The 14,921-nt window shown below is 66.7% G+C and overlaps 1 protein-coding gene across 2 annotated transcripts in view; it reads right to left on the bottom strand.

The window, feature by feature from the left end:
* The window catches only part of CBFA2T3 (CBFA2/RUNX1 partner transcriptional co-repressor 3), a 78,139-nt gene extending 64,494 nt beyond the window's left edge, over positions 1-13,645 (bottom strand). For both annotated transcript variants that reach the window (XM_082711488.1, XM_082711489.1), the window contains exon 1: positions 13,156-13,645. In XM_082711488.1, the coding sequence (XP_082567614.1) occupies positions 13,156-13,243 (88 nt within the window). In that variant the 5' untranslated portion in view covers positions 13,244-13,645. The remainder of the gene's footprint in view (positions 1-13,155) is intronic.
* Between the last annotated feature and the right edge of the window lie 1,276 nt (positions 13,646-14,921).

The following is a 14,921-nucleotide window of genomic DNA, read 5'->3' as shown; positions in this document are numbered from 1 at the left end:
AGGCGCTCATGTGCTTGACCATCGTGGACTGAGGGCCCACGCCATGCCCGGCACCGCCCAGGGCGTGGGGGTTCTGGTGAACGGGCTGAAAAGCCGGCCTCGTGGCGTTTGGTTCTAGCAGCCGTGAGAAGGCCTACCCTGTTTCCACCGATAAAGGGGTTGGGTGACTTGAAGCCACCCTGGAGCAGGCTCTGTGCCCAGCGCCAAGGACACTGGCCTGTGGGACCGAGCTGGTCCTGCTCTAACCAAGGTGACCGGACAGTCCCACGGATAACTGCTGTGACCCCTGACCGGCTTTGGCAAACGGGGGTGCCTCTCCATCCCCAGCACACAGTTAGAGCCCCCGGCAGATAATGGCGGGTTTGCAGAGAAGACCGGCTTGGAAATCCAGGCCTGGGAGGAGGGTGGGTGCCCGGGGCCCGAGAGCAGGCCTGGGGGCTGTCGCGGCGGCCCAGAGGTCTCAGATGGGAGTGAGGACAGAGGTCAGAGACGGCACGGGTGTGCTGTCCCTGTTCAGCTTCGGCACAGGAGAGAATATTCTACAAGTAAATTAGCACGACGCTGTGACTGTCAGAGAGGTTGCGGGGAAGAAAGACGGAGGGAACCAGCAGGAGGAGACAGGATCAGGGGAGGACTCCGGGGAGGCTCGCAGGGATGATGGCGAGAAGACAGGGCAGGGAAATGCCCGTCCAGGCCCCAGGAGGAAAGGCTGGCTCTCAGAATAAACGCTCCCAGGAGGACAGGTCTGCCAACCCCTCGGGTCACGCTCAGTGGAAACCTGCAGGGCTAAGACGAGACCCTTCGAGGACGAGTCCAGGACCCCAGGTCACCGTCCCACAGCCTGTGCCCTCGGGAGGCCCTCGAGAGACATGTGGTACTACACCACTGTCTTGGCACGGGGGCTGAAGCCAGGGTGGCCCACCCCACACCCTCCACGGCCAGCAAGGATGGCCACCGGTGTGGGCTGGTCATAGGGTCACCTGCACCACAGACCTCGAGGGGCCAGAGCTGGGTCCATGGGGCTGTGGGAGCAGGTGCCTCCAGAAGGCCACGGAGAAGAAACAGAAGCCGGACTGTCCTGGTCTGGGAAGGAGCCTCGGGGACGGAGGCAGGAGCCCTGTTGTGGTGGGACAGCCCTCGGGGAGGCTGGCATCTACAGAAACCTTGGTTTTCCTGCTGGGAGGGGCTGGCCCAGGGTTCGTCCTCTGTACTGTCTCTCTTCCTCTTTCTTCCTGCTTGGAAGGCAGATGTGATGGTTGGAGGCGGCGCAGCCACTCTGCAGCCAGGAAGCCTCGAGGAAGAGGATGATGGAGGAGGGGAGCGGAATGGCCTGTGACTGGGGGTGGTCCTGTGCCGCTCGCCTCCGGGCTTCCGTCCGCGTCGCATCTACGTGCCCGGCCGCCCCCCTCCTGGACACGGGCTTCAGACCCTTCATGGGCGGGGTGGCCAGAGGTAGGAAATAAAATCACGGGAGGCCCAGTGGCATTCGGGGTTCGGGTTCGCAATGAGCGAGCGTCTGTGTAAATGGGTCCCTGCGCGGACGGGGACTGGCTTCTCACCCTCTGCCGCAGGCCTCAAGCTTGACTCTAGACTGCAGCTCCGTTCACGGAGAAGTCATGGCAGCCAGAGGGGTCTGGGGTCTCGCCAGGAGCAGGGGTGGGAGCCCGGGGGCCGCCTGTGTGTTCATTCCGGCCTGGTGTCTCTAGAACTTTCCTCCGCGTGCCGCCGTCGGACGCACGGAGACTCAGGAAAGCCACACTGCTCCCAGGACAGAAGGCAGACGTGTCCGAGGGGGGCAGCAGGGCGCTCTCATTGACGCTTTCCCTGCGTTTGACCAGAGTGTTGGTGGCCCACGGGTTGCAGGGCTGGTGTGGGGCTGCCGACCCGGGCTTGAAGGCAAGGGGCTTTCAAGTTTGCTCGAGTGCCTCGGCCATCAAGGACTCCGTGTCGTGCCAGATGGTGAGGCCTGGTCCACACGCAGTGAGAACTGTCTGTGAGGCATGGCCATGCCCGTGACATGCCCTGGAAGGGGCACCCAGGTCCCTGGACAGTGGCCTGCTACCCAGGCGCCTCCATGGGGCCGAAGGTCCACCTGAGAGGACTGAGAACCGACGCCCAGGTTCTCGGGGACCACATTCCCAGGAGCGGCCCTCGTGAGCCACGGAGCACCTTCCCCCGCGTCTTCCCCTGGCCCTGGGGGTGCTCAGCACACCCCAGCGCGGAGGCCTGGCGTAAGCCCAGGAGACCATCCCCAGGGCCCTGCACCTGGGGGTCATGGCACCAACCCTCTGTCCATTTCTGCACACAGACGCAGCTCCCTGCCCGGGGTGACCTCGGGGCGCACCCCCCACGACACAAGCCCGTGCCTGCTGTGGGCTGCGGGGGAGGGAAGGAGCCGCTGTGGCTCGTCTTCAGCCCCGACGTGGCGCCTGAGTCCCGGCTGCGCGGCAGGCTGGGGCCAGGGCAGGCTTTCCGGCCGGCACCGCAGGAGGCCAGGACCAGGGCCGGCGGGAGGTCACGGAGCACAGGCCCTGGATGCCGGGCTGGGTGGAGGGAACCCGGGGTGCCCTGGAGCAAGGCTGCTGGTGAGCCCCACGGCCTGCGGGACATGTGCGGGAGGGTCGGCAAGGCCTGAGGCTGAGGAAGGGCTCACTTTTCGCGATGGTTTAGTGGTGGTTTGTTTTTATTTTTTAAGAAAACTACATTTTCTGTGGTAAAAAAACCCAGAATGGAAAAGTGCCCCTTGTAACCATTTTGAGAGGAACGAGGCTGCGGCGGCCAGGGTCCTGACGGTGCCGTGCAGCCCCAGCCCCATAGGTAGGAACGTGTTCCCACGACCTGTCACGCGGTGCCTCGCGCCGCCAGCTGCCGGGGACCGCTCCCTGTCCGCGGTGGCCTCCTCCCCGCGTCGGCGCCGAGAACGGCACGGGGGTGGCCTCATGCCGGGGCCTCGTTCTAAGCTCCCCAGCCCCATGCTCTGCCTTCCCAGAGCCGCTTGTGGCCGATACTTCTAGAGCACCCAGTTGCCAGGCACCATCCGCGTGGGGCAGCGACCCTCCGACTCCAGACCCTGGTGAGAACGGCCTCTGCCAGATCCCACAGGGCCGTGGCCCAAACCGACAGGGGTGGGCGGGTCAGCACGGGTCTGGTTCGAGGCTGGCCCAGCCACAGAGGTGGTGAGGCTCTTGTCCCTCTGACCAGCCGTGTCCTCGAGCTGCGCGTGGAGGGCTGTCGGCCCACAGGGTCTCCTCAGGAGCAAGAGGGACCCGCTTCAGGGAAAAGGAACCGAGAACCTGCCGGCCCCCCAGGCCAAGCCCCCCGCAGCGGTGTCCATAGCCAGAGTCTTTACAACCCGGGAGCCCACGACCACTTTCCAGGGGCCGGGAGGAACGGGTGTGGGCCTCGAGCACCACGTTGTTTTGGCAAGAGTATAAGGGACTGGGGGCTGGCGGCGGCCCTGTGTCACCTCACCTCTCCAGACCGAAGCTCCTCCCAGCACCTCCCCTGCAGGGAATCTGATCACGGGCCATTGTCTCTGGGCATCAAGCCCAGCCGGGACCCCGGTCTCCTGACCTTCCTCTGCCGGGCTCCCCGTCCCAAGCCGGCCAGAGGAAACACGATGGACTGAGTCCTCCTGCTGCTGAGCAGGTTGCCAAGGGTCAGCGGCCCTCGGGGTATTTCGGGCCCCTGGGCAGCCCTGCTGTGTATCCCTGTCCCCTACGGGCTTGACGGGGGTGCACCTGCCACCATTCTGTTTCCGACTTCCCCACCATCCGTGGCGGCCCCCTCTGCAGGGCATTAGGACGACGGGGCCGGGTCCTGGGCAGGTGCAGAGGCCCCTTCGAGCCTCTTCCTGCTGGGGAGCCCAAGGCAGCTCCTCCCCCGCCACTTGGAGCTTTCCCAGTGTCCTCGGAGGCCTCGTGCTCCCAAGAGGTCCCCACTCAACCCTTGCACGATGCCAGGCTCTCCTGCCCGACGACCTTCCTCCCCTGTATCCTTGGCAGGAGAGGATGTGGCCGCAGGTGAAGAGGCACGTGAGTGAGAGCCTCCCGGCCTCTGTCCTGCAGCTGGACACGTCCCACCGCCTCACCGGGGCCGACCAGGAGCCCATGTTCGGAAAGGATTGCGCTAGAAGGGCTGAGGCGCCCCGCTCCGTGCTCGGCCTCCTGCCTCCCCTCTCCGGCTGGTGCTGGTTTCCACACCCGAGAAATCTCCAGGAGCCTCAGCAGCTCAGGACCTCCAGAAACATCCGTGCCATTGCCAGACACCCGCACAGTACAGAAGGCCTTTAACAATGGCCGCTGGGAAGGAGTCTCCGTCCAGCCTCACCCAAAGCCCGGCCTGGGCTCTTGGAGCCCACTGCCTGCACCCAGGTCATGTTATCGTGGAGGGAAACTTGGAAAGACTACGTCGACCACGATATGTTTATGTAACAACGTAAAATACCAAAAATCACAGTGTATCTGAGAAGCACACACCCAGACCGACATAGTCCCTTGGATGGTTGCAGCCTCCAGCCAAGAGGGGTTCACGTGTCCTTGCCCCATACTGCGGAGGAGGCTGAGGGAAGGCGTTAGGGTCCCGCAGCTCAGTCCAGACGCCGCTGGGGCTGGGGCAGCCCAGCTTGAAGCCGCTTGTGGCCGCGGCAGGCTCTGGGAGCCGCCACGACGTCTGGGGTAACCGATGCTGCGGAGAAGCAGAGGGGAGGTAAGGCCCCCCAGGGAGGCGCAGCTGGTCCCCAGTGTTCTGGGTGATGTGCCTGCCGGCTGTTTCAGATTGAATGAACGAGGGGCCACGGAGAAGCAAGGACCACGGGCGAGCCTGGGGCCCGAGAACAGGTCAGACGGGTTCCTCCCCCAGATCCACGGACTCGGGGCAGCCTGCCCACGGACGGGGGACCACGTGCAGAATGTGCCATGATCCCCAGCCGGAGGGAAGGAGAAGGAAGCCAGAACCGTTGGAGTTAATGCTCTGTTAAGTCTGACCATGCTCACAGGCGTCCCAAGCTAGAAATCATGAAGGTGGTCTGCACCCTGTGTTTTGCACAAAGACCTTGAAAGCCGGCGCCAGGGTGGCTGAGGCTGAGGCTGCGCCGAGGCTCAGAGGGGCCCCGTGCTGGGAGGCGAGGCCGCGCGGTGCTCGTCGTTGGGTGGAGGGCTGGGCTGCAGGACGGTGGGGCTGGCTGTCTCTGGGTGGCCCCGGGAGGGAGGGCAGGCGGGAAGCACCTGGCCGTTTCGGTTTCCGACAGGAAGCAGCCTGCTCCTATCTCCCTCACCCCAGCTGCACCCGCTGCCCCGGAGCTCGGGGTGGCAGCCCCGCCCGGAGAGTCCCCAGGTGGGGACAGCCCCTCCCGCTGCAGACGAGGAAGCCTGGTTGAGGGGCCGGGCCGAGCAGAGCCCCTTGAGGCCTCCTGAGCCTTCCAGCACTTGGAGCGCAGCCCTTTGGGGCCTTGGGGGGGGGCTCTGACTTGCATTTTTGGTCACCTGTCGGCTCCTGTTTTGGGGGTGTGTGGTTCCAGACTTGTAGAGAATGTTGTGGTATTACAGGGCAGGACCAGGCCTGCCGTCTGTCTGTCTGTCCATGTGTCCAGGCCTCGCCAAACATCGGGACAAAGTACCCCCGCAAGGCCCTGGCAGGGGAGTGGTAGAAAGCAGGGGCTGCTGAGGGCGGCGAGCGGCAGCAGGAGGCCGGCTGCTGTCCTTCTGGGCTCTGACTGAGCTCCAGCCTTAAGTGTCGGGGTCCCCTGGCCTGGCTGGTGGAGCCCCACACAGGCCGGGGTCTGGGACCCTTACGCCTCGTCTCGTAGGAGGGGAGCCCAGATGGGAGGAACCCCCGGCGCCTGGCCCTAGCACAGAGGGGCCCCGAGTCTCCCCTGGGGGTGATCAGGGCTGCGTCGGGCTGGCCCTGCTGGCCTGGGATCCGCGGCCGCGGCAGCTGGCGGTGAGGGGCACAGCGGGTGGACCATGGCCAGAGGCCCTTCCCGCCCTCCCACTGGCCCTTCCTCCCACCGCTCTCCCTCATAGGGTCTGCAAGGTCGGGGCTTTCCACAACACTCAAAATGCACCCCAGCTTGGGAGGGAAGGAGGAAGCTCCCGGAGCCGCGGGCGGGGGAGACGGCCCAGTTCCTTCTCCACTGCAGGCCCTCTCAGCCGCCCCAAGTGGCCTTTGAGGGAAGGACCTGCCAGGGGTCACGGGCAAATCCCTTGGCAGCAGGGAGCATGGGGGCCGGGGTGGGGGAGGAGGGCGGAGGGCCCCGGGGTCCCTCACCAGAGCCCCCAGCCTCTTATCCTCACGTCACAGACAGAGATGGGCCTGTGGGGTCACGGGGTGACCAGCCCGGACCTCCCACCAAGGCTCTGGTCTCCCCACCCCATTGGCTTACGGCTGCGCACCCCACACCAAGGAAGCCAGGCCACGCAGGGTTAGCCCAGAACCCGGCCCTTGGCCCTGTCCTCGGAGCAGCCTCCTCCTGCCTAGACCTCCCCACCCTGCACCTCCCGTACCTCTGCGCGGGTCCGCAAGGCTCCTCGGGCCTGGGGGAAGGACGTGGCCGGCATGGGTACCAGGCCCTCGGGCTCCCCCCACCCCCGGTCCGAGGGCACCACGGAGGAGGCCACATCATTAGGGTAAGGACCGTGGTGCGGGGCTGGGCCCTGATCCGCCGTCGGCCCGTGGGTTCTTTGTCCCCTCAAGTCTGAGAGCCCCATGTGGGCAGGTGCCGACACCACTTCCTCTCAGAAAGGGACCCCTCTCTCCACACCCACCCCTCCGCGAGCCACACCCCTCCCAGACCTCAGCTGCAGGGAGCGGCCCTCCAAACCACTTGGAACACGTGGGTGCTGGGCAGTCATACGCCGGGGCCCGGGTCAGCGGTTCCGAAGGGCTCCCCAGCGGCCGCCAGCGGAGGGGGCTTGGCTGGAGGGGCCCTGGGCTGGGTGCGCAGCTCTGCAGGCACCGGCGGGGACGCGTGGGGCCCAGGTGTCAGTGCACCTGCTCTGGGCTCCCCAGGTGGGGCGAGCCGAGCCCACCGAGGGCTTGCAGAGGGTCCTCTGGGGCCGTGGGATGCTGGGCACAGCCTTCATCTCTGGAGCAGGGGGTGCAGAAGGGAATCCCTTTCTCGAGGTCCCCCTGTGGGCCCTGCCCAGGACGTGCTGTGGGGCCTTGAGCCGGCTCCCTGACCTCTCTGATTTGTGTTCTCGTCTTGTAAGCAGGCTGATGGCGCCGTGAAGGCTGCTGGGAAAGCCGCGTGCAGGCCCAGGAGGGGGTCTGGAGTAGGTTTTCCCATCAGGCCTGTTCCCTCTGGCAGCCGGGGGGGCCGACAGCAGGGACCTGCTCCCACGTCCTGTTCTCAGGGACAGTGATGCGGCCGGCCGGGCCCCCAGCACTGTGTCCCAAGGAAAGCCTCAGGCCCCCTTGAGAGACCTGCACTGCCCAGGGATGCCTCCTGGGGCTCCCCCCTGCCCAGAGCATCGCTGAGCCAGGCCCTACCTTGGACTCACCGCCAGCTTCTGAGCCGGCTCCAGATCGGAGCGGTTTGACCTGGCCAGGTTGGGGGCTGGAGGTGAACACAGTGCAGGGGGCTCAGGGGGGCTCCAGAAACCCGCCAGGGCCTCGGCCAAAGCAGCCCTCTCTGTGGACCAGCCCTCAAGCTGACCTCTGACCTAGACCCCCTGCTGGCCACGGTGGGGTGGGGGGAGGGTCACCCAGGCTCTGTGGGGGGTGCCAGGTGGCCGTCCCACCCCTACCATCTCCAGGAGGCTTGGACGCCTGGTGCCCCAACATCTGGCCACAGGGCTCCCCACAGGGGCCGAAGGATCAGCCTCCGGGTGCCACCTGGGCCCCGGCCCCCTTGCTGTGTGACTCCAGCAAGTCACCCTCTGTCTCGGAGCCTCCGTTCCTTGCCTGACAGCGGCTGTCACGACAGACGCAGGATCTGGAAAGCAACGCGGACGTCCCCTACAGTCCCTGCGGTGGCGTCAACAGGCACACGCTGCGGTGCGGTGGCTGATGTCCGGGGGCACGGCACGTATCCACTCCCAAGTGCTGAGCGCCCCATGAGCCGGCACGGCCGTGGGCACCGAGGGGACGACAGACCATGGGGCAGACCACCTGTGCTGCTGGGGAGAGAGACGGTAGACACGCCCAGAGCCCCGGGCAATGCCGAGTTCACCGCTGGAATAAGTAAATGCAGCGGGGAAGAGGGGGGTGAGGAGGGAGCAGGGCACGTGCCTGAGGGGAAGGCTCTGGGGGGGCGGGCAGCACATGCAAAGGCCCAGGGGCTGGAAGGGCAAGGGAGTGGGAAGGCAGGTGGAGAAACCCCCGGAGGCATGCGTGCCGGTGCGAGGTGACCCCGCTGCCGGCGCTCGCAGACGACTGAAGACAGAGCAGTTCGGCAAAGTGCCATGTGAGATGTCCCCACCGACACCCGCTGGCATCGTGGGCAGCTCTCCGGCGATCGCCCCCGGGGGTTGGCCCGCGCCACACACGGCGCTTTAATAACAAGCATTTCACCAGCGCCCACTGCAGTCTGACCTCCAGCCCCATGACGATCGCTACGAATGGCCCGGAGTCCACGGGCACCTCGGCCGGCCTGGAGTCTCCCCCGAGGGTGGGGGGCTCTCCGAGACGCCTCTCTTCTCCCCAGGAGCCGCCCCGCCCTCTCCGTCCCGTGGCGGCCAGTGCGGCCTCATCCAGAGCGACGTCTCTGGAAGGAGCACTGGAGGGAGTCCTGGCTTGGGGGCAAGCGGCTCTGGCCTCTCCTGGGGCCACGCTTCCTGGCTGAGCCTCCCCCACCAACTGTCGGGAAGTGAAAGTGGGTGAGAAAGCCCCGCACAGCCGGGTGCTGAGCCCGGCTGAGCAGGACGCCTCTCTTTTCAGGCAAGATACCTTGAGAAGTGAAAGCCTTCTTCACCTCCTCCAGCGGCCCCCTTGGGGCCGCTTCCTCCAGGAAGCCCTCTTTCTTCGCACCCACCCTGCGGCTCCGGCCTCCTGGGCTCAGAGTCAGGGATCAGTGGAGGGGCCTGCTCGAGGATGCTAGGGCATGGCCCAGGGAAGGGACTGGCACGTTCCAGCAGGAAGGGAAGTTCCCGGGGGGCGGGGGGACCCTCCACATTTACCAGGAGGGAGGAAGCCCTCCTCCCCACCCCCCAGCTCCTACCCCGGGAAGCAGAGTCTGCTCTCCACCAGCTTCGTCCTGACGTGAGACTTGGGGGACCAGGCTTCGGGACCGAGTCCAGAGCTCCTGTTTGCCCAGGGCTGTGCCCAGCTACCATGCTCTGTGCCCTGGGCGATGGCCCGGGGACCTCGGGAGAGGCTGGGGCTCCTGAAACTTCCCGACAGCTCCTCTCCGCTCCCCCTGCCGGGCTCTCTCCCAGCTCCTTCCCCGCCCCTCCTCACCCCTAAGGGGGGTGTCAGCCCCCAGACCTCTGCTTGTCACCTGTTTGTCACCTAGACAAACGGTTCCCCTCAAACCACCCATACGCTGTCCCTCTTCAGGGCTGCTGGGTCCCGGCCGGGACTGACCGACCTGGCTGACCACTCCAAACGCCCACACGGGTCCTGTATCCATCAGGGCCTCAGAGCCCCTGCTCTCGCCTGCTGTGTGCCCTTGGGAACTTTGGTTTCTTTTTCCATGATGGGAGTCACTCTGTCACACGGGCGTTGGCAATCCTGCCGTAGGAGCCCCTGGCGCTGTGTTTGTGGGGGCGGGATGTGGGGGATGGGGTCTGTCACCTCGGGTCTGGGCGGGGGCTGAGTGAAGAGAAAAGTCCCCCACACGGTGTGCGCCGAGCAGGGACAGGGGCCATCCTTGCATGGTGACAGCACAGACACTATGGAACCAAAAAGTTGTCAGCGGTACTTTGTACACAGACGCACGCAGGTGGACAGCCACGACCGGGTCACAGGTCAGGTGGCCCCTGAGGGGCTTGACTGGCCCTTGGCTGCCGCTGCCGAGAGGGCCTCCTGCACACCCCCAGCCAGATGCCCAGGGCCTCCCTGCTGAGTCTGCCAGTGTCCTGACAGTCCCGCGAGCATGGCCAGGGACCGTGGCTGAGTGGTAAGTGGGGATGGTGTGGGCTAGGCCGGGGATAGCCTTGCTCCCCTCGGGGGCCCGGGCCTCCCTTTCAGCTGGAGGCCCTGTGCCCAGGTCCTGACCGCGGGCGCTGACAGAGGTGGGCCATATGGGCTCTGGGCACCTTTCCCCAAGCCTGCTGCCTGGATGCAGAGGGAACAGCTGGAGATCTGGTCACCTGGATTGCGGGGCCCCAAATCCAATCACTAGTGTCCTTCCACGGCGAGGAAAGGACGTAGGGACACAGAGGCGACGCCGTGCGAGGCAGCGGCAGAGGCGGAGGCACGTGGCCACAGTGGGAGCCTCCGGAGCCTCTGCAGGGGGCCTGGCCTTGCCTCGATTTGGGACTTCTGGCCTCCAGGCCTGGGAGGGAACAGACTTCTTTTCTGAGTCACCTGGTTTAGGCAATTTGTCCCAGGAAACTGACAGAGTGGGGGAGGGCGTGCCCGGCCGAGAGATGCTGCAGAGCCGTGGCCCCTGGGGAGGCTGGAGGGGACAGTGAGGGGACGGGCGCGGGCGCTGGGGGGGCCGAGCCTGTGCTCTCGGCGACTGTGGTGGCCTCTGAGCCCCCCTCCCCGCGGACCGAGCTCTGCCCCGCTCCACTCAGGGTGGCACCTGCCCTGGGATCTGGCCACACCCACGCACGCCCCAGCCTGCGTTTACTTGGACTCCTCCAGGGACGGCTCGCTGTCTCCCTGGTCACACGGGCTGTGCTCTGCCACGCAGACCCCAACTCGTCCTTCTCTGGTGACACAAAGCAGGCCTGACTCAGTTTCCCCCCAGGCTGGCCACGGTAAGCTGCCCCCCAGCCTCCCCTGCTCCAGGAGTCATCGGGGGCCTTCAGGGCTTCCGTCCCAGCCCCTGTGCAGGTGTCCTGGCTCCCACCTCCTGCTCTTCAGGGGGCACGGCAGTCCAGCCTTCAGTCTCCCCATGTGCAGAGTGCGCTGCTGGAATCAGCACAGCTCCCAGTGCATACAGTAGGCGCCTAATAAATCCGAGTAAAGTAAACACTCCTCTAGAGGGGGCCGTCCCTTCCCATGACGCAGAACAGGTCCGCCACCTCGTGGGGTCCTGACCTCTGCCACCAGCAGAGGTGGTGCCAGGTTGGCCAGGACCCCAGGGCCCTGGTGAGGCTGCTCAGGGGCCAACCCAGCGCCCAGCAGCGGGGTCTGGTGGCCGGAGGTGCAGCGCTGCCTGCCCCCACCCCCGGCGCCTGCCTCCCACCAAGCGGCGTTCAGAGACGTTTGCTCACTGACGGGGGATGTTACTTTCTGTTCTGTTCACTAAATTTAGAAGCACTTCATATGTTTTGGGGTCTCCAAGGTTTTGATGGATTCTTGGGGTGCCTATGGGCCCCAGAAACTTCAAGGTCACACTGTGCTGCCCATAGGCCCGTCCCCCAGACCTCCAAAGGCCCCCTGGCTGGATCCCACCGGCTGCTCCCGCCCAGCGTCGCAGAGCCCCAGGGGCCTGGGTTGGCTGAGGGCCACCATGTCCCCCAGCACGGCTGAGGCCATCCCATGGATCCAAGCGATTAAGGGAAGACAGTGTGTGAACTCCCACGGGTCAGAGCATCCCAGGGCTGGGACCCCCGGGCCCACAGAAGCCGCCAGTCCGACGCACCAGCCAAGTACGCGGGGCTCCGTGAGGCCCCGAGGGAGCAGGGAGCTCGGGGCACGGGGACCGCGGGGCCAGTGAGTCAGTGGCGGGGATTCGGCATCAGGGTCCGCCCAGACAGTCGGCTCTCGGTGCCTGCAGCCCTCCCGCACCGTGATGACGCGCGCACAGTCGCGATACCTCCCGGCCTCCGACTCCTTCCACGGGTTAGCCCGGCCCCCCACTCACACAGAAGAGCTCAGCGGCCCTCACACACACCCCGTCTGCCCTCACCTTCCCCAGCCTCGGGGAACTGCTCCGACACGCCTTCGGGGTGTGAGGCCAGGACCTGACCCAGGAGGAAACTGAGGCCCATGTGAGGCAGGGCTGGACCCAGGGCCCCGCGGTAGAAGCAGGCTGCCGGCTCCGGGGCGGGGTGGGGGGGCTGCCCCAGGGAGGGAGGGGCGTGTGGTACCCGTGGCAGCAGACCGGCCTGAGGGGCAGGGGACCGTGTCCAGGGCTGGCCACCTGGCACCTCCCTGTGGTGGCTCCGGATCCCCCGCGCCTGGTGGCTGTGTGCCAAGTGGGCTTTTGCACAGCCGGTGTTTCGTCTGGGAAGTCCAGGTGACCAGTGGAGGCCTGTGTCAGGGGCTGGCCTTGGGCCCCAGGACAGCAGCAGGGTGGGGAAGGTGGTCCCTGTAGAGGAGCGTCGGGGGCGTCAGGGGCCCATGTGGACTCCGGACATGGCTGTGACCGTGGGACTTGGGGCTGTGAGCTCTGGAAGGTTCCAGAGGCTCCTTGGAGCATGGCCACGTGGCGTGGCTGGGGAGCGGGGCCGCCCCCTGAGTCCTGGGATGAGGTCCTACAAGGCCCCTGGGACCTTGTAGTGGGGGCCGGGGGTGTCCAAGAGGCCTCCGCCCAGAGCCGCAGCCCAGGGTGGGGTGCAAGGCCTGGGCCCTTCCCGCCCCCCCTTCCCTCTGGCACTGGCTCTAAAGGGCGGGAGTCTTGGCAGAGATTGCTTATCGGTGGGGACCGGGGCTGGGTCCTGGACCGTCACTTGATCCAGGGGCCTTGGGCCAGGCCCTCTTCAATGTGGCCTCAGTGTCCTCGTCCACCCCTACATCCTGGGGTCCTCCCAGAAGGAGGGGCACCTCCACTCCTCTGCACACCACCTTCCTCGCCAACTCCTGGGACCCTGCCCGCTGAGGAGGACAGAGCCCACTCCCTCCTAGATGGGCCTGAGCAGGGCCCCCTCCAGCCTGTGCCTCAGGGAGGGGCACCCGCACCCAGCCCGGCACCTGCCAGGTCCTCCCGGGGCCACCTGTCCCAGCTGTGTGGGACGGCGCCCGGGGGGAGGCCCTGCTGGTGTTTGAGGTGACTCTACACGGCCAGCCCCTGCTGTCAGCAGAGCCGGGCGGCGGCGGCAGCCCGGAGATGTCACACTCCCGCCATCTGCTCCCACGGTCCTCCCCCCGCCGTCCTCTTACCTGGGCCGCCCTTCCTGGGACCCCGGGGCACGGAGCAGCTGGTGGACGCCAGGAGCCCGCCGTCCAGCTGCGGGGAGGCCTGGGACATGGGTCTGGGGGTGGCTCTGGGAGACAATCCTGGCGCTGGGCGAGAGGCGGGCCGCCTTCCAGGGCCGACGAAGGTGGGGCGCGCCCTTCCTGACCTCAACGGACCTTGAGGGAAGGACGAGGGGGCGCAGCCAGCCCGGCTCTCTCACCGCCGGAGGCCTCTGCCCCACAGACAGCGCCGGGCCTTCTCGCAGCCGCTGCCGGCCAGCCTGGGGAAGGGGCGGGAGGCTGGAGGGGCTCATGTGATGCAGGGCGGGCCGGGGAGGCGCCGGTGGGGGAGGTCTCCCGCAGCCCAGGCGGGGCAGCCAGCTGTGTCACCGTGATAGCGCGGCTGGGGGCTGAGGAGGCAGCTGTGCCCACCGCTTCCTCAACAGGAACCATCTGGGCCCGGCCCGGCCCGGCCTTCCCTCTCGGCCATTCCGGTCTGACTTCCAACAACTTCCTCCTGCCCCCAGCCGGGGGACACCCCACCCACCTGGAGCCCCAGGCAGCCCACGCTTCCTCGACCAGGACTGGGGGACAGTGTCCGTCCTGCATGGTTTATGCCTCTTTCCTCCCCTGTCCTCAGCCAGACTTTCCCCAGAGCCCCTTTCTGGGGCCACTTCCCTGAGTCTTGGCCCTGCCCCCGAGGCCGACTCGGTGGGGCGCCCTGACCACCCCGGCTTCCTGGGCTCTCCCTCAGCTGCCCAGGGCCTCCTGGCCCCCTCCCACCCGGGAAGGACCGCTGCAGGCCAGGCAGACACCTCTCTCTGTGCTTGGCCTCCTGGCTGGGGGCTCCTGGGAAACCTTCCCCACTTCCCAACGGGCGCCCTCGGAGAAGACTGGCCCATTTGTCTGGGATGTGCTGAGGGTACTAGAGATATTCCCCCAGTCTGAGGGTCCAGAAACCGTATCAGAGTCCTCTGTGACCTTTCAGACCCCCTGTGTCCTGGAGCCCCGTCCCCACTAGACATTCCACCACAGGCGACAAAAAGGCCACGTGCTGAAGGCAGCACTGGGACAGCAGCGGGGGGCAGGGGGCCTCGTGCAGGAGATGGCGTGCCCCGTGTCCGGCACCGGCCCACGGGCAGCCCTCCTGAGCGCCCAGTCGCAGCGGCAGGCTCCATCCAGCGGCCGGAGGTGTGCCGCCGGCCGGCCCAGGGCTGGCTGGAGGGTTCTGGGCTATGCTGACCCTCTCACACCGAATCCGTGGGTCATGCCTGCATGTGGTGAGTCCTTCAAGTTGTACAGAAGGGGGGCAGCCCCGAGTGAGGCCCTCACCCGCGGTGTTTCCCGGCTGCCGTCTCCTGGGCCCACTGTCGTCACGGCGGATTCTGTGGGGGTCCGTCTGTAGCTGGTGCTGGGACGAGACCCTGCTTGTTCCTGGAAGCCCCTGCCCCGTGCATGTCTACCCCATAGGGTGGCCTACGCCCCACCCCTTCCCCCTAGGGTCCCAGGGAAAGAGGGGTCCTGTGAGCCGGGCCTGGCCCTGAGCCCCACCGGTGCCTCCTGGCCCCTCCTCGCTCGTGGTGCTGGGACTCAGGGTAGGACTGAGCGTCCTAGGCCCAACCTGCCTGCCCTGCGTGGCTGGTCTCCTCCCTGGCCCAGGGCGGTGCTGGCGGGGCCTCAGGCCTGGCCTGTGTGCAGGGGAGGGCCCCGCGCATGGCTGCCCCCCGGCCAGCAGCTTGCGGGGACCTCGT

The sequence above is a fragment of the Mustela nivalis genome (genome assembly GCF_964662115.1).
Source record: "Mustela nivalis genome assembly, chromosome: 18".
NCBI lineage: Eukaryota > Metazoa > Chordata > Mammalia > Carnivora > Mustelidae > Mustela > Mustela nivalis.
Note: the sequence above shows the minus strand (reverse complement) of the source record. Positions and strands in the feature narration are given on the sequence as shown.